The sequence below is a fragment of the Centroberyx affinis genome, unplaced genomic scaffold, assembly GCF_046629955.1.
Source record: "Centroberyx affinis isolate AG114_WGS23_722 - 3 ecotype Tasmania unplaced genomic scaffold, CSIRO-AGI_Caff_v1 ptg001064l_1, whole genome shotgun sequence".
NCBI lineage: Eukaryota > Metazoa > Chordata > Actinopteri > Beryciformes > Berycidae > Centroberyx > Centroberyx affinis.
This window is the reverse complement of record NW_027279614.1, coordinates 79,399-102,378: the sequence shown is the minus strand read 5'-3', so window position 1 is coordinate 102,378 and position 22,980 is coordinate 79,399. Positions and strand designations below refer to the sequence as shown.

At 42.7% G+C, this 22,980-nt stretch overlaps 1 protein-coding gene across 1 annotated transcript; it reads left to right on the top strand.

The window, feature by feature from the left end:
• The first annotated feature begins 599 nt into the window (after positions 1 to 599).
• On the top strand, positions 600 to 21,301 carry mfn1a (mitofusin 1a). Its single transcript, XM_071523095.1, has 17 exons — positions 600 to 714; positions 2,159 to 2,294; positions 4,008 to 4,170; positions 5,185 to 5,309; positions 6,053 to 6,161; positions 7,752 to 7,859; positions 8,364 to 8,517; positions 9,553 to 9,620; positions 10,143 to 10,264; positions 10,765 to 10,891; positions 13,277 to 13,381; positions 14,076 to 14,178; positions 15,034 to 15,254; positions 16,318 to 16,419; positions 16,685 to 16,881; positions 20,482 to 20,616; positions 21,235 to 21,301. The coding sequence occupies exons 1-17, from the start codon at positions 600 to 602 to the stop codon at positions 21,299 to 21,301; spliced, it is 2,157 nt and encodes a 718-aa protein (XP_071379196.1).
• Positions 21,302 to 22,980: the final 1,679 nt, after the last annotated feature.

Below are 22,980 nucleotides of genomic sequence, written 5' to 3'. Positions count from 1 at the left end.
TAGGTTGTGTGTGTGTGTGTGCTTGCGTTGTGTATGTGTGTGTTTGCATGTGAATTAGAGCGTGGTTTTTTTGTGTGTGTGTGTGTATTTTAGTGTGTGCTCGTTGTGAATATGTGTGTGTGTGTGTGTGTGTGTTTTTGTTTGCACATCAGCAAGAGCTAGACAGTCGGGCTGAGAGAAAGTGTGTGTGTGTCTACCTGTGAGTGTGTGTTTGTTTTAGTGTGTGTGTGTGTGTGTGTGAATGTGTGTGTGTTGGAGAGAGAGCCAGAGACAAAAAGTGTGTGCGTACAAGTGCATGTTTTGTACGCGTGTGTGTCCGTGTATGTTTTACAGTATGTGTGTGTGTGCATGCATGAGAATGCAAGTTGTGTGTGTGTGTGTGTGTGGTGTCTGTGTATGTCTGCGAGTGTGTGTGTGTGTGTGTGTGTGTGTGTGTGTGTGTGTGTTAGAGAGAGCTAGAGAGGAGGCCAGAGAGAGAAAGTGTGTTATATGTGCAGGTGTAAGTCTGTTGTGTCTGTTTTTTTGTGGCGTGTGTGTGTGTGTGTGTGTGTGTGTGTGTGTGTGTGTGCGTGTGTGTGTGTGTGTGTGTGTCAGGAGTCATGGACGTGGAGGACCCGTCTCCTCTGAGGCGTTTCGTCGTGGCGAAGCGTTCCATCACCTCCGTGTTCGACCAGCTGCTGGACTTCGTGAAGGACGGCTCCGCCTTCGTCGACGGTCAGAGACTCAAACCTCACTCTGTCTGTTCCTGCAGAGGATCATGGGAGGAGAGTTAACTGACAATGATGTGAATGTTTATGTCTCAGTGTTTTCTCGAGGTCAGAGGTCAGAGGTCAGCAGTGGTGGAAGAAGTACTGAGATGTTTTACTGCAGTAAAAGTATCAATACAACAATGTAAAGATACTCCATTACAAGTAAAAGTCCTGCATTCAAAATCTTACTTAAGTAAAAGTACATAAGTATTGGCAGCAAAATGTACTTAGAGTATCAAAGTAAACGTACTCATTATGCAAACTGTCCCCATTTAGAGAGTTATATTTTTCATAAATTATTGGAATATTAATACTGATTTATTGACATACATGTACATGTAAGCAGCATTTTAAAGTTGTCAAGGTGAAGCTAATCTTAACAATTTAGCTATACTTTTGGGTAGTCTAATCTATAACAATGCTATTTTATAGTTATTTTATAAAGATGATCAAATGTTTGAAATATAAAATATTGATCTGAAAAGTAACTAGTAACTATAGCTGTGAAATAAATGTAATGGAGTAAAAAGTAAAATATTTCCCTCTGAAATGTAGTGGAGTATAAGTACAAAGTAGCATAAAATGGAAATACTCAAGTAAAGTACAAGTACCTCAAATTGTACTTAAGTACAGTACTTGAGTAAATGTACTACTGTCACTGCTGTGTCTGAACGGTCAACAAAATACATTAGACCAAAAAAAGTCGTCTAAAACCTCCTTGGTCTCTATGGTTACGTTATTAATTCAGTTGGTTGGAGCCAAACGTGCGTACACCGTGAAACAGAAATGTTTGAAATTTGAAGAAAAATAAATCTGCCTGCAAGTTTCAGTCGCTGTGAAATATGAATCCATCTTTCTTATTATTAATTTAAAGTTTTAAAGGAAAGGTTTTGTCTTCTGCAGGGTTTGTCGAGTTGCTTTCTGTATGGAGCCTGGGGGTCCAAAAATAACTTTTTATTAAATTAAATTAAATTAAAACATGTAGATGCAGTTTTCTGCACTATATTTTCATTATTATTATACATAAAAAGTCACCAGAGTGCAGGAATGAGGTTTCTGAATCTTAAACCTTTGGGGCAGACCCCAGAAAAAAGAACAAGAAAACTCTGCATAATGACACATATGGAATCGTAAAGAAACCCCTCGAATATTTGTTTTCAAATGGCAATTATTGCTGATTTTTCTTTTCTTTTTTTTTCATCTCTCATCCATTTTCCTTTTTTTACATTTTAGATGTAATGAAATTTAAATATGTGGTCCATTACTCTTCCTTTTGTACTGTATGTAAAGTATGCTGCAAAAACAAAAACAACGTGTTGATAGACAGACTGGATGGTGTAGATGTGAGACATGTTGGAGGATCAGGTCCAGCAGGACTTGTTGGACTGACCGGTCCCTCCTGTCCTCAGAGACCTGGAGGAGCGAAGACCTGGGCCAGGTGGCTGTGGAGGAGCAGAGTCTGGAGATGCAGACCTGCGCCACCAAACTGGCAACCATCAGGGAGGTGCTGGTCCGCCGGCACATGAAGGTCGCCTTCTTCGGCCGGTGAGTTTCATGTTTCTGTAGATACTGGTGATACTGGTGATACTGGTGATACTGGTGATCATGTGTTCTTGTTCAGTTCATGTTTTTACACTGTATAATTTGAATATGCTTTATACTCTCTGTCCTTTACTTTCTTATCTTGATATGATGAGAAAATGATGTTGTTATCCCGAGATAACAACATAATTTTCTCATTATCTCTATGGATAATAATAAAAAAAATTATAAATTAAACACTAAAAAATTATAAATTAAACACTGAATTGATTTTTGTTACTTCCACCCCTCATATTTCTCTTATCAGGCTTGTCAAAGGTGGAATACCTGACACCACTAGGGGAATGCCTATGGATAATTAAAAAAATATATCTTAAGTTAATGTATGTGAGACAATAGAAATATGTAGTTAATGATGATATAGTTCATTGTATATAAGGTGGGTTCCCTGCTGTATACAGGACATCAATTGTTGTACTTTGTTGTTTTAATGTTTAAATGTTTGTTTTTTTTTGTTTGTTTTTGTGTGTTGCACAGTGTATGGGGCTAATTGTGGGTTTTAAGTGTTTTAATTGTACAAATATTGTTTGTTTCTGTTTGTATCTATTAAAGTGATGGTTTTATGTTGAGGACTCTTGGAAGAATAGCCCAGCTGGGCTAAAAGAGATCCTAATAAAAAATCAAATCAGTCATATATATCAAGATAACAAAATGTGTTATCTCGACATAATGAAATAATATAAAATGAAACTAAAATGTTTGAATGTTTGTCCTCACTGGGCTTCCGTCAGAAGCCTCTAACAGTCTGGATGTGGACTCACAATAAATGCTTTTTCTCACCAGTCGTCAAACCGACTGTATAGTCTCATCATCAGCTGAGACTTTGATAGGAATAAGCAGCATTTGTAGAATCAGAGATTTTTTTTTTCTTAATTAAGAGTAGAAGGGGAAGAAGATGATTCAAGTGGGGTCCAGGTGTAACATGTATGTTTTTATGCATGTTCTTATTTGATTTAATTATACATGTATTGCTCATGTATTGCCAGAGGTGAGACCAAGTCAACTTTGCTCAAGTCCCAAGTCAGTCTCAAGTCTTGAGGCACAAGTCTCAAGTCTAAATGTAGATCACCAAGTCAAGTCAGAACAAATCAAGAGTCCAGTATCAATTTAATATCTTAAAGAAAACTAAATATCTAGGACTTTTCAATGCAATATGGTTTTAATAGGATAAAAACTTGGTAAGAGCATCATGAGTTTGATTTCTATAATCAGTTTCAACTTCAATAAATTCAATCATTCCATACAAATTCAGAAAACAGAATTTAAATTCAGTCGTCTGCTGGAACAAATCTCATCACTTTCAATCTGAGTCATTTACACAAACACAAGATCTCAAGTCAAGACTTTAGAAACCTTTTCAAGTCATCAGAGTACAAGTCAGAGTCAAGTCCCAAGTCACCAGAACCCAAGTCGAGTCCAGTCTCAAGTCTTCTCTTCATGCATCAAGTCAAGTCTCAAGCTATTAAAACTGAGACTTGAGTCCAGGTCATGTGACTCGAGTCCCCCCCCCCCCCCGGTGTATTGCACATTGTGTTGCTTTTTGTATGAAATGTACTGTACAAATAAAACGTGTGTGTGTGTGTGTGTGTGTGCGTGTGTGTGTGTGTGTATGTGTGTGTGTGTGTGTGTGTGTGTGTGTGTGTGTGTGTGTGTCAGGACGAGTAACGGGAAGAGCACGGTGATCAACGCCATGCTGCGGGACCGCGTGCTGCCCAGCGGCATCGGACACACCACCAACTGCTTCCTGCGGGTGGAGGGGACGGACGGGGACGAGGCCTTCCTCACCGCAGAGGCGTCCGGGGAGAGGAGCGGCGTGCAGGTAGGCATCATGGGAAATGACACGGGGGGGGCGGCGGCGTGCAGGTAGGCATCATGGGAAATGACCCGGGGAGGAAGGAAGACGTTTCTGTCCCACAGCACAAAACGGTTGTTGATCAATACCAGTGACTCAGTGATTACTTGGCCTTCCTCTTCTTCCTCCTCCTCCACTGCCTCTTCTTTCTCTCTTCTCCTTTCTCTCCCCCTCTTCCTACTCCTCTTCTTTCTCTCCTGCTCCTCTTCTTCTGTTCTCCTCTTTCTCTCCTCCTCCTCCTCTTCCTCTCCTCTTCTTCTCTCCTCCTCCTCTTCTTCTCCTTTCTCTCCCCCTCTTCCTCCTCTTTTTCTTCCTCTTCCTCCTCCTCTCCTTTCTCTCCTCCTCTTCCCTTCTTTCTCCTCCTCTTCTTTCTCTCCTCCTCTTCTTCTCTTCTCTTTCTCTCGTCCTCCTCCTCCTCTTCCTCTCCTCTTCTTCTCTCCTCCTCCTCTTCTTCCTCCTCTTCTTCCTCTCCTCTTCTTCTCTCATCCTCCTCTTCCTCTCCTTTCTCTCCCCCTCTTCCTCCTCCTCTTCTTTCTCTCCTCCTCTTCTTCTGTTGTCCTCTTTCTCTCCTCTTTTTCTTCCTCCTCTTCTTTCCCTCCTCCTCTTCTTCTCTTCTCCTCTTTCTCTCATCCTCCTCTTCCTCTCCTCTTCTTCTGTTGTCCTGTTTCTCTCCTCTTTTTCTTCCTCTTCCTCCTCTTCTTTCCCCCCTCCTCTTCTTCTCTTCTCCTCTTTCTCTCGTCCTCCTCTTCCTCTCCTCTTCTTCTCTCCTCCTCTTCTTCCTCCTCCTCTTCCTCTCCTTCCTCTCCTCCTCTTCCCTTCTTCCTCCTCCTCCTCTTCCTCCTCCTCCTCTTCTTTCTCTCCTCCTCTTCCTCTCTTTTCCTCTTTCTCTCGTCCTCCTCCTCTCCTCTTCTTCTCTCCTCCTCTTCCCTTCTTCTTCCTCCTCCTCCTCCTCTTTCTCTCCTCCTCCCCCCCCCCCCCCAGACAGTGAACCAGCTGGCTCATGCTCTCCACATGGATCCCACTCTGGACTCTGGCAGTCTGGTGAAAGTTTTCTGGCCCAAAAGCCGCTGCGCTCTGCTGAGAGACGACCTGGTTCTGATGGACAGGTAGACTCCTCCTCTTTACCTTCTATCCATCCTGCATGGAAGAGGATTAGAAAAAAATATTCACAAATGTATAACAACCATATACAGTCAGAATAAAATCAGAATTCTGAGAATAAAGTCCAATAGACAGAAATGTAAAGTGAACTGAATATGGAATAACAACATAATAAAATATAAAAAAAAGAATCTGAGAGCAGCATCGTGATAAACATAAATATTTCAGACCGACAACATACAACTAGGGCTGGGCAATATATCAATATTATATTGATTAGATATCGTCTTAGATTTTGGATATCGTAATATGGTGATATGGCATAAGTGTCTTTTCCTGGTTTTAAAGGCTGCATTACAGTAAAGTGATGTCATTTTCTGAACTTACCAGACTGTTCTAGCTGTTCTATTATTTGCCTTTACCCACTTAGTCATTATATCCACATTACTGATGATTATTTATCAAAAATCTCATTGTGTAAATATTTTGTGAAAGCACCAATAGTCATCCCTACGATATTGTCACAATATCGATATCGAGGTATTTGGTCAAAAATATTGTGATATTTGATTTTGACCATATCGCCCAGCCCTACTTACAACAATGTAAAGAAGCAAACATACAAGCAAAAACCCATGAAAGAGCAAAGTCTAAATTCACCACACCAGCAGAACAGCAGGCCTCGGTTCAATAAACGATAAATAAAGATGATCAGATGATCAGATGATCAGATGAAGTGTTTCTGCAGCCCTGGCACTGATGTGACTCTGGAGCTGGACAGCTGGATCGATAAGTTCTGTCTGGACGCCGACGTCTTCGTCCTGGTGGGGAACGCCGAGTCCACGCTCATGAACACGGTGAGGAGAGCTCCACACACACACACACACACACACACACACACACACACACACACACACACACACACTGGCTTTATCAGGCAAACTTTAGTCAAGTCACGTTTATTTATAAAGCACATTTCATACGACAGGCGTAGACTCAAAGTGCTTCAAAATAAAAAGCAAAAAATAGGCAAAGATCATAGATGACAAAAACATATGAGATAGGAACATATAAGATAAGAAGGTTTTACATATAAAAACATATATAAAAAAAAGATAAAAACATATAAGATAATAAGGTATTACAATAAAAAGGAATAAGATAAGAAGGTATTATTATTATTATTAAAAAGGGAATAATAGTAATAATACTGATTCTAAATAAAAGTTTTCCCGTTAACCACACACAGAAGTATTTTAAAATAAATTCTTTGTTTTACTGGGAGCCAGTGAAGAGAAGTTAAAATAGGAGTGATGTGTTCAGACCTTTTGGAGATTATTTAACACCTGCTTTGTCAGTCCAGCAAAAAAAAATGCATTACAGTAATCTAGTCTACTGGAAATAAAAGCATGAACCAGCTTTTCAGAATCTGACTGTGACAGGAAGATATATTCCTATGATGATAAAAGGCATTCTTGGAGATATTAGATATGTGCTTCTGGAAGTTAAGATCAGCATCCAAAATCACACCCACGTTTTTGGCATGCTCACAAGGTTTTACCGACAGAGGAGATAACAAAGAGTAAACTGGTAAACTGTGTTTCACCACACACACACACACACACACACACACACCGTAAACCTGGCGACAACAAACCCACTTTACCCACAGGAGGAGCGCTCAAGCTTTTTCAGCTAGCTCTCTGTTTCTAACTGCTTGTTGAATATTTAATTTATATCCATGATGGAGTTAGCTGTGGTTGCTGGGAGATTTGTGATGCAACTGCAAAACCTCTGTTACCTTACAAGGAGCTTATCTCACCTCAAAGCAAACAACAAAAGAAGATCTTCTCAGGGTTCCTACACATTTTCAATAAAAAAAATTCCATACTTTTCCCAGACCTTGATTTGTTTTGAAGATTTTGTCTGGTGTTCAATATGATTTACGCAGATAGACATCTTGCCCCTGCTAACTAGGTCATATCACTGTATAGATGAAGATTGTTCTTCACAGAGACAAATATCAGAATATGTGAGATGATTGGCAGGGTTCCTACACGCTTTCCATTTTAAAATTCCATATTTTTCCCAGACCCTATGTTCTTAACCGGATTTGATTTTGGTGGGTATTTGATATAATGCATGCTGACAGCGGCTGGGTAATAAGAGCGTCCCTCTATCTGAACATTATTCTTCACATCAACAAAAACTGTGGACTCAAAGTGGCTCTGCAACAACATAAAAGCTAGAATTATGTGTGTATCGGACCTGAACCGCAACATTTTCCATACTTTTCCAGACATTTTTTTCAAATTTCCAAACTATTCAAGATCTGGAAATGATCAAATTCATTTTTAATACCTTTCCAGACTTTCCAGACCTGCTTAGGAACCCTGTCTTCTTGATGCCTGGGCTGCATTTGATATTTCTCTGTTCTCTGTCTGCAGGAGAAGCTTTTCTTCCATAAAGTCAGCGAGCGGATTTCCAAACCGAACATCTTCATCCTCCACAACAGATGGGACGCATCAGTGACCGAGCCTGAGTACATAGAGGAGGTAAGGTGTCTACTCTACACACTCCATACAGTTATCACTGATGCTGCCAGTCAGGACTGCAGATTCACTCTCAAATCTCTCATTGTGAAAGTAATTAAAAATGAGATAACCACACTCTGAAACAAGGGAAAATGACTTGTACAAACTGACTGACTGCACAAAATCAAAACAAATGATGGTACTTTTCAAAGGATTTCTAGTAGATTCAGATTCAGATTCAGAAGATTTTATTTACCTGGGGAAAATTATTTCCTCCAGGGAAATAATTAGTAATGTAAGTCTTTGGTTTATATAAAACTTTATATAAGAAACAAAAGCTTCTCAACCTTCTTCCAGTCGTGTCTCTTCTGAACATTTTCACAAAAGAAGTCATTGCCATTTAGATTTATAGAAAAGCTTCTTTGCATTCAAGTTTGCCAGCTGAGCTCTGAAAAACTGGTTCTTTGGATTAAAAGCTGCACCATATAGCAGATGCTGAGTTATTTCCCATGATGCTCTGAGCAGGTGAGGAAGCAGCACCTGGAGCGCTGTGTGAGCTTCCTGGCGGAGGAGCTGAAGGTGGTGAGTCTGGACGAGGCTCCGGGGAGGATCTTCTTCGTCTCCGCCAAGGAGGTGCTGAGCTCCAGGATGCACCGAGCACAGGGCATGCCTGAGACAGGTGAGACAGGTGAGACAGACAGGTGAGACAGGTGAGGCAGACAGGTGAGACAGGTGAGATAGACAGGTGAGGCAGACAGGTGAGACTGGTGAGGCAGAGAGGTGAGACAGGTGAGACAGATAGGTGAGACAGGTGAGGCAGACAGGTGAGACAGGTGAGACAGACAGGTGAGACAGGTGAGATGGGTGGGACAGGTGGGACAGGTGAGACAGGTGAGACGGGTGGGACAGGTGAGACAGGTGAGACATGGGAAACGGGTGAGAGGAATGAGACAGGTGAGGCGGTTGAGACAGGGGAGACAGGTTGGACAAGTGAGACAGGTGGGACAGGTGAGACAGTGGAGACAGGTGGGACTGGTGACACAGGTGGGACAGGTGAGACAGGGGAAACAGGTGAGACAGGTGGGACAGGGGAGACAGGTGAGACAAGGGAAATATGTGAGACAGGTGGGATAGGGGAGACGGGTGAGATGGGTGTGACAGGGAAACAGGTGAGACAGGGGAGACAGGTGGGATTGGTGGGGCAGGTGAGATGGGGGAGACAGGTGAGACAGGGGAGACAGGTGAGACAGGTGGGACAGGGGAGACAGGTGGGACATGGGAAATAGGTGAGACAGATGGGACAGGGGAAATAGGTGAGATGGGTGGGACAGGGGAAATAGGTGAGATGGGTGGGACAGGGGAAATAGGTGAGAAAGGTGGGACCGGTGAGACAGGTGAGACAGGTGGGACAGGGGAGACAGGTGAGATGGGTGAGGTGGGTGTGATGGGGAAACAGGGGAGACGGGTGAGGCGGGTGAGACAGGTCAGACAGGTGAGGCAGATAGATGAGACAAACCCCATCTGGTTAGCAGGAAGAGGCAACAGAGCTCATTGTTTCAACTGACAGCTGACTGGAGCCAATATTGTCTGTGGGTCCAAAACCAAACCATAAGCTCTGTCTCCCCTCAACTCGCCTTGATCTCAACCAACAAGCAGCTGCTGTCTTTACTGAACCTGAGAGTCTGACAGAGTTTGGTTGCGTTTCCTCCTGCAGGCGGCGCTCTAGCAGAAGGTTTCCACGAGAGACTGAGGGAGTTCCAGAGCTTCGAGAGAACGTTCGAGGTACGAAACTCAGGCTCAGCACACCGCAAACCTGCTTCAGTTGTATTATATTTATAATGAGCGCTGAGGGTTTTTCATTTTGGACATGACACCAGGAAAGAAAACAAATGTAAACAGAGGTTACAACTGTCAACTTCACTTGCAATTAAAATAGGTTTCATTGGGAACAACAGATAACTTGATGAAGGTCTTTGTACCTAAACATGGTTCCCAATAAAACCTATTTTAATTGTAAATTAAGTGGACAGCATGCAGGAGCTTCTTCCTTTCAACTGCCGACTCCCAGTCTTCTCCTACGCACCTGTCTTGGGAATATTCAGGTGTGCAAACGTTCTATAATATCTATTAAACAGAGGTTGCAAAAAAGAATGAATCTCAGCAAACATTTAAACGTTGAACAGATGTAGATGCGGCCCGCACCAACGTTAGAAACCAGTGTAGATACAGCAACAAAATTAAAGTTGAGACGTCTGTGGTCGTCCAGAGTCAGTTCCTGCCCTAAAATGACCTTTGACCCCACAGGAGTTCATCTCCCAGTCTGCGATCAAAACGAAGTTTGAGCAGCACACTGTCAGAGCCTGGCAGATCACTGAGGCCATCAAGGCCGTCATGGACTCCATCAACATCGCCTCCGCCGACAGAAAGTAAGGAAATTAACTTCTCAGCCAAATACTTCTCTGTATGTCCAACACCGTCCTCTTCTCACTGTCTTAATAAATAAAAAATACTAATGGACTATGAAGAAAAGAATCTGAAGAAAAAATACTTGAAAGTGCTATGAGTAACATTTTAACATTAAGATTACCATATTACTTTTGAAACATTACTATAACTCCCATAAACAAACAAGACCATCAGAAGAAGATCAGTAGCCTCTACCCTACATTAGGGAGGAGAAGGGATGGACAGAAGGCCCAGGGGATTATGGGAAATGTAGTCTTAATGTGGAGAAACACTAGCACTAACAATACCACTGGTGTGAGAGGAACCACTTAAGGAACCACTAAATTCACTCTTTTTCCTTTAAGAAGTTCCACCCCAGCAGAGGTTTCCAGTCTTTTTGGAGTGATTTATTCCCAGACAGTAGTTTCTCTAGAGGGATAGGTGGCTCTGCCTGCCTCTAATGACCTTTGACCCCCTGTAGGATCTACTGCCTGGAGGAGAGGGAGGAGCAGAGAGACCGGCTGGACTTTGTGCGTGGGCAGATTAACCGTCTGACCGACAGCCTCAGAGAGCGGATCAAGACTGTGACAGATGACGTGGCTGCAAAGGTACACAGCTGCTGCTGCTGAGGCTTCACAGCTGAGGCTGCAGGTGAGACGGGTAGTAGACTCCTCCTGCAGGTGAGACGGGTAGTAGACTCCTCCTGCAGGTGAGACAGGAGGTAGACTCCTCCTGCAGGTGAGACGGGTAGTAGACTCCTCCTGCAGGTGAGACGGGTAGTAGACTCCTCCTGCAGGTGAGACAGGAGGTAGACTCCTCCTGCAGGTGAGACGGGTAGTAGACACCTCCTGCAGGTGAGACAGGAGGTAGACTCCTCCTGCAGGTGAGACGGGTAGTAGACTCCTCCTGCAGGTGAGACAGGAGGTGGACGGCTCCTCCAGGTCAGACAGGTAGTAGACACCTCCTGCAGGTGAGACAGGAGGTAGACTCCTCCTGCAGGTGAGACAGGAGAGACAGGAACTAGACTCCTCCTGCAGGTGAGACAGGTAGTAGACTCCTCCTGCAGATGAGACGGGTAGTAGACTCCTCCTGCAGGTGAGACGGGTAGTAGACTCCTCCTGCAGGTGAGACAGGAGGTAGACTCCTCCTGCAGGTGAGACGGGTAGTAGACTCCTCCTGCAGGTGAGACGGGTAGTAGACTCCTCCTGCAGGTGAGACAGGAGGTAGACTCCTCCTGCAGGTGAGACGGGTAGTAGACACCTCCTGCAGGTGAGACAGGAGGTAGACTCCTCCTGCAGGTGAGACGGGTAGTAGACTCCTCCTGCAGGTGAGACAGGAGGTGGACGGCTCCTCCAGGTCAGACAGGTAGTAGACACCTCCTGCAGGTGAGACAGGAGGTAGACTCCTCCTGCAGGTGAGACAGGAGAGACAGGAACTAGACTCCTCCTGCAGGTGAGACGGGTAGTAGACTCCTCCTGCAGATGAGACGGGTAGTAGACTCCTCCTGCAGGTGAGACGGGTAGTAGACTCCTCCTGCAGGTGAGACAGGAGGTAGACTCCTCCTGCAGGTGAGACGGGTAGTAGACTCCTCCTGCAGGTGAGACGGGTAGTAGACTCCTCCTGCAGGTGAGACAGGAGGTAGACTCCTCCTGCAGGTGAGACGGGTAGTAGACACCTCCTGCAGGTGAGACAGGAGGTAGACTCCTCCTGCAGGTGAGACGGGTAGTAGACTCCTCCTGCAGGTGAGACAGGAGGTGGACGGCTCCTCCAGGTCAGACAGGTAGTAGACACCTCCTGCAGGTGAGACAGGAGGTAGACTCCTCCTGCAGGTGAGACAGGAGAGACAGGAACTAGACTCCTCCTGCAGGTGAGACAGGTAGTAGACTCCTCCTGCAGATGAGACAGGTAGTAGACTCCTCCTGCAGGTGAGACAGGTAGTAGACGCCTCCTGCAGGTGAGACAGGTAGTAGACTCCTCCTGCAGATGAGACAGGTAGTAGACTCCTCCTGCAGGTGAGACAGGTAGTAGACGCCTCCTGCAGGTGAGACAGGAGGGACAGGAAGTAGACGCCTCCTGCAGGTGAGACAGGTAGTAGACGCCTCCTGCAGGTGAGACAGGTAGTAGACGCCTCCTGCAGGTGAGACAGGAGGTAGACGCCTCCTGCAGGTGAGACAGGAGAGACAGGAAGTAGACTCCTCCTGCAGGTGAGACAGGTGTTTGGGTCGTGAATACGATCTTGATGAAATTGTAACCAAAAGAGTAGCTAGGCTACACAAGACGATCCGGCTGTTATTAAGATAATTCGTCTAAAAAGACTTTCTCAAATGCTCTTGTATACTATCGGCCAGTATTCAGTTTTCCAAAGGTGATATGGTTGTAAAATTGTGGGAAATCACTGTGAGAAAGGTATAATGCTAACAATGTAAAAGTAGCAAGCTAAGCTAACATGTAAACATTGAGGCCTCTAACTACCTCAACTACACTGTGCATGATCATTAACCTCTCAATTAAAGTTGAAGGGTAACACTTTACAATAAGGGTACATTAATTAAGGATTAGTTAATGCTTAATAAGGGTTATTTAATGCTTAATAACCATTAACTAACCCTTAATTAACAGTTAACTAATGTGTCTGGTAATAATTTACGAATGGTGTTCATGTTAACTAAGGTATTAATTTATACATTATTTAATAGTTTATAAAGATGACTATTAAATAATGTATAAATGAATACCTTAGTTAACATGAACACCATTAGTAAATGATTGCCAGACACATTAGTTAACTGTTAATTAAGGGTTAGTTAATGCTTATTAAGCATTAAATAACCCTTAATTAATGTACTCTTATTGTAAAGTGTTACCAGTTGAAGTTCTAAAATATAAGGGATAAATCACAAAATATGGAATTAACTGTATGTAACTCTGGAAATGTGTTTTCTGATTCACCCACTGATATATTGTCTAACTACAGTATAATGGTACTCTCTCAGGTCTCCACGGCCCTATCAGACCAGATCCGAAGTCTGCCTGTGTTGGTGGAGGAGTTCAGGGCGGATTTCAACCCGACGCCGGAAACACTGGACCTCTACAAAGCAGTAAGTCCTGTCAGAGCCAATCAAACAGTGGGGGGCGGAGCTTGGATCTCCTGTTGATGCAGTTTGAGTTCCTCTTTTCTCTGTCTGTTCAGCCATGGTGGCTATCGCTGCTCACGCTAACTACCCAGTTCTTCTTCTACTAGAGCTACCAGACACCAGCTGAACTGGATATAGGTTGGATCACTGTTGAGTCAGAGAGAGAGAGAGGAGCAGGACAGACGGACAGACAGTTATCTAGAGGAAAATGTTGTGAATTCTGACTTTAAGCTTGTCTGGTCAGTCTGTTGATACCAACTGAGGAAATAAAACACACGACCTGCAGAATCAACATGCCCAGTTCTGTCATCGCTGCAGTGAAGCCAGTCAGGCAAACTGCTAAACCCTCTGTGACTTTCACCTTGTTGTACCTGGATCTACCTGACTTGACTTTCAACCTTATAACACACACACACACACACACGCGCGAACACACACACACACACACACACACACAATGTTTGTGCATGTACTGTAAACTGGATTGTAAGTAAAGCAGCTTAATGCGCCGTTAGTTCCTCTGAGGCAATATTGAGGTCAAGTGCTGCGTGTGTGCTTAAGTGTTTGTGTGTGCGGTGTGTGTGTGTGTGTGTGTGTGTGTGTGTGTGTGTGGACCTCTGGACCCAGCGGTGGGCTTACTGCTGTGTTTTCCCTGCAGAAGCTGCTGCTCCATGTGGAGGAGCGGCTGGTCGGCTGTCTGGCTCATCGCTGCTCCTCCAGCATCCTGAGAGACATCCAGGACAACCAGAACCACATGATAGGTAGGCTGCACTGCAGTTAAGTTAAATGAAATTAAATGAAATTAAATGAAATTAAATGCAATTCAATTCAATTCAATTCAATTCAATTAAAATAAATGCAATTAAATTAAATTAAATTACATTTTAGTTGTTTAATTTCATTAAGTTTTGTTTAATTTAATTTAATTTAATTTAATTTAATTTAATTTAATTTAGTTTAATTTAATTTAATTTAATTTAATTTTTACTTTACTTGAATTTTATTTTATTTATATTTTTATTTATATTTTATTTTTCTTTAAATTTTGTTTTATTTTTTATTTTTTATTTTTTTTATTTTATTTATTTTTTGTATCTGTGTATCTAGCTATCCAGATATATTATTTTTGAATTTATTTTATTTTACTGCTTTAGTCCCATTGAGATCAGAAATCTTTTTTCCGAGGCAGACCTGCGCGAGAAAAGAAAACCACATTATGAGAAACATAACAGTTCCAAACAACATCCAAAAGAAAACAAAGACGCAAAAAATACAATCAAACTTATGTAAACAGAGAATGGCCAGTGTCTGTGAAGGGTTTCATTCTGAAGTGAAAAAAAACAAAACACAAATGATTCCATCCTTAATAAGAGAACTATTTTACAAGCTGAGGTCTTTAGATAAACTCCTGACATACTGTGCTTTACCTTCATGCCAACAATCATTTTGTAAGAGATACCTTTTTTGGTTGATATTGTCATTTTGGAATTAAATTCTTCATTTTGGAATTCGTCAGCCAGTGTGAGTCAGAAAAGTTAGCCATCTGCACTGCACACAAAACCAGTGAGATGTGAGTATGAGTATTTTTCAGGGATTGTTTTTGTTTTTTTCCTCAGAGAGTGTTCGCCCTCTGCTGTCTCTGGCCGTCCAGGAGCAGTTCGGTCTTCCCAGCACCAAGTTCGAGCTGACCTACGACCTGAACCTGGCCGCGCTGTGCGCAGACTTCCAGGAGGACATCGAGTTCCGGTTCTCTCTGGGCTGGACGGCCCTCGTCACGCGCTTCATCGGCCCCGCCAACGCCAAGCGAGCGCTGACGAGCGGCGACCCGAGGATTCAGGTGGGGGTCAGCAGGGAGGGAAGTCAACGTGACATCCGGTACAGACTTTCCTCTCCTACTCTATACAGCATGAGTTACAAAATAGAAGTTGCTAATATGTCACAAGATTTCGGAAAAAGAAGAGGATTTGAGGGCAATTCAGCCACAAATACAGAGTTTTGATGTCTTGAAGATTGTAGAGATCGAGCAGAACTTCATTTCCCATCATGAACTCCATCTCTTCCTCTCCTTGATGCCCAGTGTTTTGCATTATAATGGTCACAATTAGGTACGAAACACACCATGTCTATAGTAATTCTCTCCATTGTTTTTTCTGATTATTGTGGTCACACCTCCTTCATTAGGACAGGCCGTATCTGGGTGGTTCATTCACAGATGGATCCTATTATGCAATTATGGCAATTTATAAAGACAGGTGAGGTTCAAACACCAACCAGAAAAGAGAATGCATAATTGCATAATAGGTTCATTCACAGATGGATTATGCAATTATGCATTATCTTTTCTGGTTGGTGTTTGAACCTCACCTGTCTATATAAACTGCCATTTCCTCTGTTTTGATTACGCTGATGATGGCGTCTAGCGGAAACGCGTTTGTTTTTGCCCGTAATAAATAAGAAGACTATGATCTGTGAGTGCCGGTGTTCTGTTTGTTATAGTAACTCTCCCCTCACCAAACTATCTAATGTTAGCAACCAGAACAATAGATGAAATTTTGGTCTGTCCCTTTATGTATGTATGAGAACTTCCTTTCAATTCAATTTAACTTTATTTCAGACACATAGGTTGATGTGTCATTTATATTATCACATGATTTATGGGTATCGAAGTCCTCAACATTCAGTTAGTCAGTTAGTTCTCGCTGCCAGTTGGGGCTGCCAGCGTGCCAAACGTGCCAAGAGCAGCTTTAAATGTTTAACATTTTTCACTTGATTCCTAAAAACTTTTCCTAAACATGTTGGCTGTGATGTCTGCCATTTTCTCTCTCTCTCTCTCTGTCTCTTTCTCTCTCTCTCTCTCTCTGTCTCACTCTCTCTCTCTCTCTCCCTCTCTCTCTCTCCAGGAAGTGTCCTCCTTCAGGGATGAGATGGTGGTTTCCATAGCGACAGGTCTGGTCTCCCTCACCTCCCGGGCATCCATGACTGTGCTGGTCATCGGTGGAGTGGTACGTGGTACAGCAAAGTGTTTTACAGAGACAATGAAGTAAATCAGAGGTAATAAAATGAGAAAAAAAGAAAAGGGCAAAAAATGAAAATAAAAACTACCAACAATTAGAACAAAACAGAATAAAAGCAGAACCAAAAATGACAGAAAAGAAATAAGAGCAATATAAACCGCAATGGGTTGGTAAAATCAAACAATTTCAATATTTTTTTCTAAAAAGAAGGATTTGAAAACTAGTGTTCCACTCTCGGCTTTTTGCGCTCCAGGTTTGGCGCTCGGTGGGCTGGCGGATCATCGCTCTCTCCCTGTCTCTGTACGGCCTGCTCTACCTGTACGAGAAACTCACCTGGACCGACGCCAGCCGCGAGCGAGTGCTGAAGCTGCAGTTTGTGGAGCACACCATCCACCGGCTGAGGGCCATCGTCCCCGTCACCAGCTCCTCCTGCAGCCAGCAGGTCCACAAGTAAGGGAACAACTACTGCAGTGGTTCTTAAAGTGGGGTTCATGGGGTCTTTGATGGGTTCAAGGGCTCCTTGAAGAGGTTCCAAGGCTCCTTAAGGGTTCCACGGATGCTTGAGGAGGTTCCAGGGGGTGCCGAACAAAATGAGGAATAGTTTACTTTCACTGTAATTGAATTCACCAGAAATGATTCCACCAGGTCCACAAGTAAGTGAGTAACTATTGGAGTTGTTCTTAAAGTGGGGGTTCAGGGGTCTTTCAGGGGGTTCAAGGGGTCTTTAGGGGGTTCCAGGGATCCTTGAGGGGGTTTCAGAGAGTTCCCACCAAAATGATGAATGGTTTAATTTCATTGTGATTTAATTAACTAGAAATGATCCCAGCAGGTCCATAAAGTAAGTGAGCAACTACTGCAGTGGTTCTTAAAGTGGGGTTTGGAGTAGGGCTTGAAATTGACGAGAGCTCAGTGCAAACATACCCATGAAAATTCATAAAATTCATCTGAAATTTAAAATGAGGCGAAAAAAAAATGTTTCACCCAGTCAAACAGTTTATTATAACTAAATATTTTTTCTTTTTCAATTAATATTATTGCACTGAACTGGGTTATTCTATTTCCATGTGGGTTAAAACAACTCGCTAAATATTTGTGTCTCTGCCTTTACTCTGCCTGCATTTATTTATCCTTAAGAAGTACTTTCCTGCCCCACCCTGCTTCACATTAATACAGTTCTACACATTCACACTGGGAGCTGACCAGTACCACTGTCTTATACTACTGACCACTGAGCAGCTGCACTGGAGCAACAGGGCTGGAGTGCCTTGCTCATGGGCTCCTCGACGGTATTTGTTGAGAAGGTTGTCTCCTCCTTCACTTCTCCCAGTTTGATTTTCACAGTCAGGGGAAGCAGACTTGGTCATACTTTTATAAATAAAGGCAATAATTAAAGGAGAGCACAAGTCATTCACAGATATTTTTTTAAATCTATTCAGAAGGTAATAGAACGCCACAGAAGAGACACCGCCACCTGCTCATGCTTGTACATTCATTGAGCGTCACCATCACATGCAGCATCACCACTAGGGGGCAGCATCATCACAGTATAAAGCCATAGCCTCTCAATGGGAGAATGAATTTTTTTTACATTTCTGCTTTATTAGACAGTGAACAGTAGTGAAGTCCCAGGCTGAAGTTGATGTTGTTGTAATTAGCCAACTGAGCCATCACAATCTCTCCCACTTTCACACTAACAATAAACACTTCTAACACTGGCAAATGGCAAACAATGGCATACACTTCTGTGTCATTCATTTTCCAATATTCATAGTTTATGTGAGTGCTGTCAAAGGAAACAGTTGGTCTGATGCTCAATGTTAATTCTCTTCAAAGTCTACTTTGGCATCCAGAGGAAAGAAATCCTCTCAGAGAACAAGCCCACAAGCTGTGCTTCGTGTTAGCTTACTGTGATGAGCAGTTACACAAGATGCTAGGTTTGAAATACCTCATGTTACCTCATGTTTTAACAATAGAGCCAACAGACAGACAGGGAAAACAGTAGAAAGCTTTCGGTGTATGACTTATAAAGTGATTGGACTGTCTGCGTCAGTGTGCTAAGCAGCTACATGACTTTGAAGAAGTTATCGTTTGTCTAGTTATCTCTGAAGTTTTCAAAGCTGACATCCAGAGGAAAGATTAAAAAGTTCTCAGACAACACTCTTGTAGCGTGTCATAGTACAGGCTGTGTTACCTTAATCTGAGGGCGCCTGGTTTAATGGGATCAGCAACTAGTCAGAAGTCAGCAGATTGTATATTCAAGTCCTCTTGAGTAAATATTTGATTTGAGATCCAGCACGAAGAGGAAAGTGAAATGATCTCAGACGAGCAATGCTAGAGTTTCTGTTGTATACTCATTCTACTACTTGGTACTACAACTAATAGTGAGGAAACATGAGACCAGGGAGAATTGAACGTGGGCATGTATTTAGTTTTGACTCAGGACTGAGGATTACAATGACGTATGCACGAAACACAAGGAGGCGTAACAGTATCTCAAAAGGGACAAACTTAGGCTGTCAATACACAACATATCAATCAGTAGCTCAAAGGAATAAACTGTCCACAATCCCAGTTCTAATCTGAAGTTGTTTTCTTTTTTTGAGACCCACTTTCTAGAGACTTTCAGAGAACAAGTGATTCTGCCTTTGATACCAGCCAGCATCTAGAGGAAAGACTGAAAAGCTCCCAGAAAAGAAGTTCAGAAGCAATATGACCCAGTGGCTCAGAGTGCTAGACAGCTGTCTTCACTTTTTGACATTCTGGGTTGCAAGTAAATTTTGAACGCCAACAGCCCAAGCAAAGCCTGAGAAGCTCTCAGAAAAAAAAACCCTACTGACACAGTATATGACCCAGTGGCTCAAAGAGCTGCACAGCTGCTTGAAAGTCTTGAGGCTGTGGGTTTGAGGCTCAGGCCCTCAACTTGGCAGGAACTTTTGAAAGCGAACATCCCAAGTAAAGATTGAAAAGCTCTGAGGAAAACTGTCCTGTGAAACAGAGAGCTATAAGGAGGGTTTATGAAAGAGGAAGCCACTGTTTTGCTGTTGCATGATGTGTAAATTATAAACGTAGATAGCCACCATCTGCCTATAGGGGTAAAAATGGCACTCTTATTTGGAACTTCTTGAGCAGGTTCCAGGAGTTCTTGAGAATGTTCCAGGAGTTCTTGAGAATGTTCCAGGGATCTTGAGAATGTTCCAGGGGTCTTCGCAGGTTCCAGGAGTTCTTGAGAATGTTCCAGGGGTCTTGAGAAGGTTCCAGGAATTCTTAAGAATGTTCCAGGGTCTTGAGCAGGTTCCAGGAGTTCTTGAAGATGTTCCAGGGGTCTTGAGAAGGTTCCAGGAATTCTTAAGAATGTTCCAGGGGTCTTGAGCAGGTTCCAGGAGTTCTTGAAGATGTTCCAGGGGTCTTGAGAAGGTTCCAGGAGTTCTTGAAGATGTTCCAGGGGTCTTGAGAAGGTTCCAGGAGTTCTTCAGAAGGTTCCAGGGGTCTTGAGGGGGTTCCAGGAGTCCTTGAGTACAACCAGAGTCTGCCCGCCACTGTTTGACATCTGTTTTTGAATTTTAGCACTGAAACCTCTCAGCTTTCTTCCTCCATAATTTATATTTTAAAAATTAGGCAAGGTAATAGTAGTTCTAGTTTTATTTACACCTTTCAGTTGATGGCTTCTTGGACTTTTACTCTTGGCCTGTCTGCTGCTCTGTGGCTTGATAATGATTGAAAAGAACTGTAATGCCCCTTTATTCTGTAAGAGGATGAAGAGCTTTAGATCCTGCTGTGAGGGAAAACACACACACACACACACACACACACACACACACACACTCCTGCTGTCCAAATCAATTCAAGTTATTCCTTGTTTCCCTCTTTCTGTCCCTCCTTCCATCATTCCTCCTTTCTTTCCTTTCTCCCTTCCTTCCTAGTTTTCATCACTTCTGGTATTCACGTCCTCTATTGTAAATCACTTTGTGACCAACCTGTTCATAGCACATTCTAAATGAATCAGTCTTGACTGTTATTTAACGTGCGGCTCACTCCCTGTCTGTGTTTCAGGGAGCTGGCAGCAGTCTTCAGCCGTCTGAGTCAGCGGGTCGATCTGAGTGAAGCTGAGCTGGAAGGAAACATCCGGCAGCTGAGCTTCAGGATCCAGAGGCTGGAGAGCATCCAGAGGAGATCCAAGGCCTTCAGGTCAGACCTTAGACCAGATGGTTGATGATACTAGTTGTTAATCCTTAGTTTTTTTTATATGTATTGGAGCACCAGGTGGGTGGGATTTAGTACATCATGATAATTCAGGTTAGTGTCAGGTGAGCTGTAAATCAAGTTGATTTGATCACTGAGAGGTTTCAGATGTCCTTGAGTGGTGTCCTTGAGATCCATGAGTCTTTGAGAGGGTTCCAGGGGTCTTAGAGAGGGTTCCAGGCCCTTGAGGGGGTTCCATGAGTCTTTGAGAGGGTTCCAGGGGTCTTTGAGGGTTCCAGGGGTCTTTGAGGAGGTTCCATTAGTCTTTTAGGGGGTTCCATGAGTCTTTGAGGGTTCCAGGGGTCTTTGAGGAGGTTCCATGAGTCTTTTAGGGGGTTCCAGGGGTATATGAGCAGGTTCCAGGGGTGACTGAGGAGATTTCACTAGAATTGAATTCACTAAAAAGGATTCCAATTAGAGAAAGTATGAGAATGACTGTTGTAATAACATATTTCCAGGAAAGGTATTAATAATACTATTTGACCAGATAGTGGGAATATTTAACCTGGCATTACCAACCCATTTAATAAATATCAAAATGAATTATTGTTTTATTTTTAACAGGAACAGAGCCACTGAACTGGAATCCCAACTGGAAGCTTTCTCTGCCCAGTACCTGCAGGGAAACTGAGGACTGGAACTGGGAATTCACAGGAGAACTGCTGGACTGGAGGACTGTTGGATCCTCAGAACTTCTACATGTTGTTGTGTATGGGGAGGGAAAGTGACAACCAGCGCCCCCTGCTGGATTCATTCATGGGCAAATCCCCATTCATTTTCACACACATACAAAATCCATCAAATGAACTTCTGTTTTTGAATAGATGACTTTATACATCTTAACCTACTGCGGCATTCAATACAATAAAACATTATAAAGCTCTATTTAGAAGCTATCAATCATCATAATTACGATTAAGGGTGGAAGTAACTAATTACATTTACTCAAGTTACTGTGAGTCGCTTTTTTGTGTACTTGTACTTTTTTGAGTATTTTTTAATGTCAGTAATTTTACTTTTACTTGAGTACAATTTTACTGAAGTATTGTAAAATGGAACTCTGGAACTTTTACTCTGAGGACATCTTAAATGAGACACTTTTTACTTTAGTAAATTTTTACACCAGTACTTTTACTTAAGTAAATTATCTGCAGAGATTGATTGTTGACTTTATTAGATATTTGACAGTGAAGAGTGACAGGAATGGTTGGGAGAGAGAGGGATGACATGTGACAGAGTTCCTGGTCCGGATTCGAACCCAGGACACTAAGGTTACATGGCTTAGACCACTGAACCACCAGGACACCATGAGGAAGGGTATCTTCATCTTCAAACAGAGTCCCTGTCATGTTTAATTCAGTGTAATCTGTAAAATAACTTTAGAACCATTTCTCTGTGTAAAGGTCAAGGCTTTCTCACTGATTTGAACAAACCAGTAGAAGGCAACATGATGACTTTCCCTTGATATCGTCTCTGGTATTCAACATGTGTGTTTGGTACAGGATGAGTCTCTTCCATGCAGGTTCAGGCTTGGTTGTTCGCTTCTTATACTTTGTCAAAGTGCAAGCTCACTGCTACATGCGTACTTGAGATTTATTAGTTGATTCTGCTAATATGATTTTGAACTGAAGACTTTTGTTCCAAACTGAGATATCCAACATTTAAAATTTTGAAAACGTGACAGCTGCTGCTACAGAATGAATGATAGCACAAGATGAAACTAAATGATAAATTGTATTCCTTGGTTCATTAAATAACACTTACCGACTGGATCCTCTGGATTTTAGAGATATTAAATGATGAACTGCAGGTAATGATTTTTTTCCCCAAATGGATATCCTGTATAGCACTTTGGTAATGAACTCTTCACTTGTATTATTGTTGAATGTGCAGTAATGTGCTTTGGTAGCTATGATTATCTTCCTCTACTACTGGAGGAGAGGCCCTGATACTGTATGTTACAGTGTTCACTGCAGAATGAACCACTGCTTACTGCTGCTGATCTATTGAAGTTTATTCTACTGTTACTCTCGTTCTGTCTGGGTGAGAGAGTCAGATAAATGAGTAAAATGTAAATGCAAAATGAGATTTTGGAGTTGTTCGGCCACCTTGGAGTTTTAATATCTGGGAACTAATGGATGTAAACTGGTGACAGTTCAGAAACGACCCTGCCCAATCCTTGACATTTGACCCAAAACATTTCTTGTAAAATAAACTGTTTTCCCCCATTCAGGTCGTCGCTGGCTGATGAATAGTTATAGAAAAATGGTTTTACAACTATGTGGAAACCCTGTGATCAGGAGAGAAAAC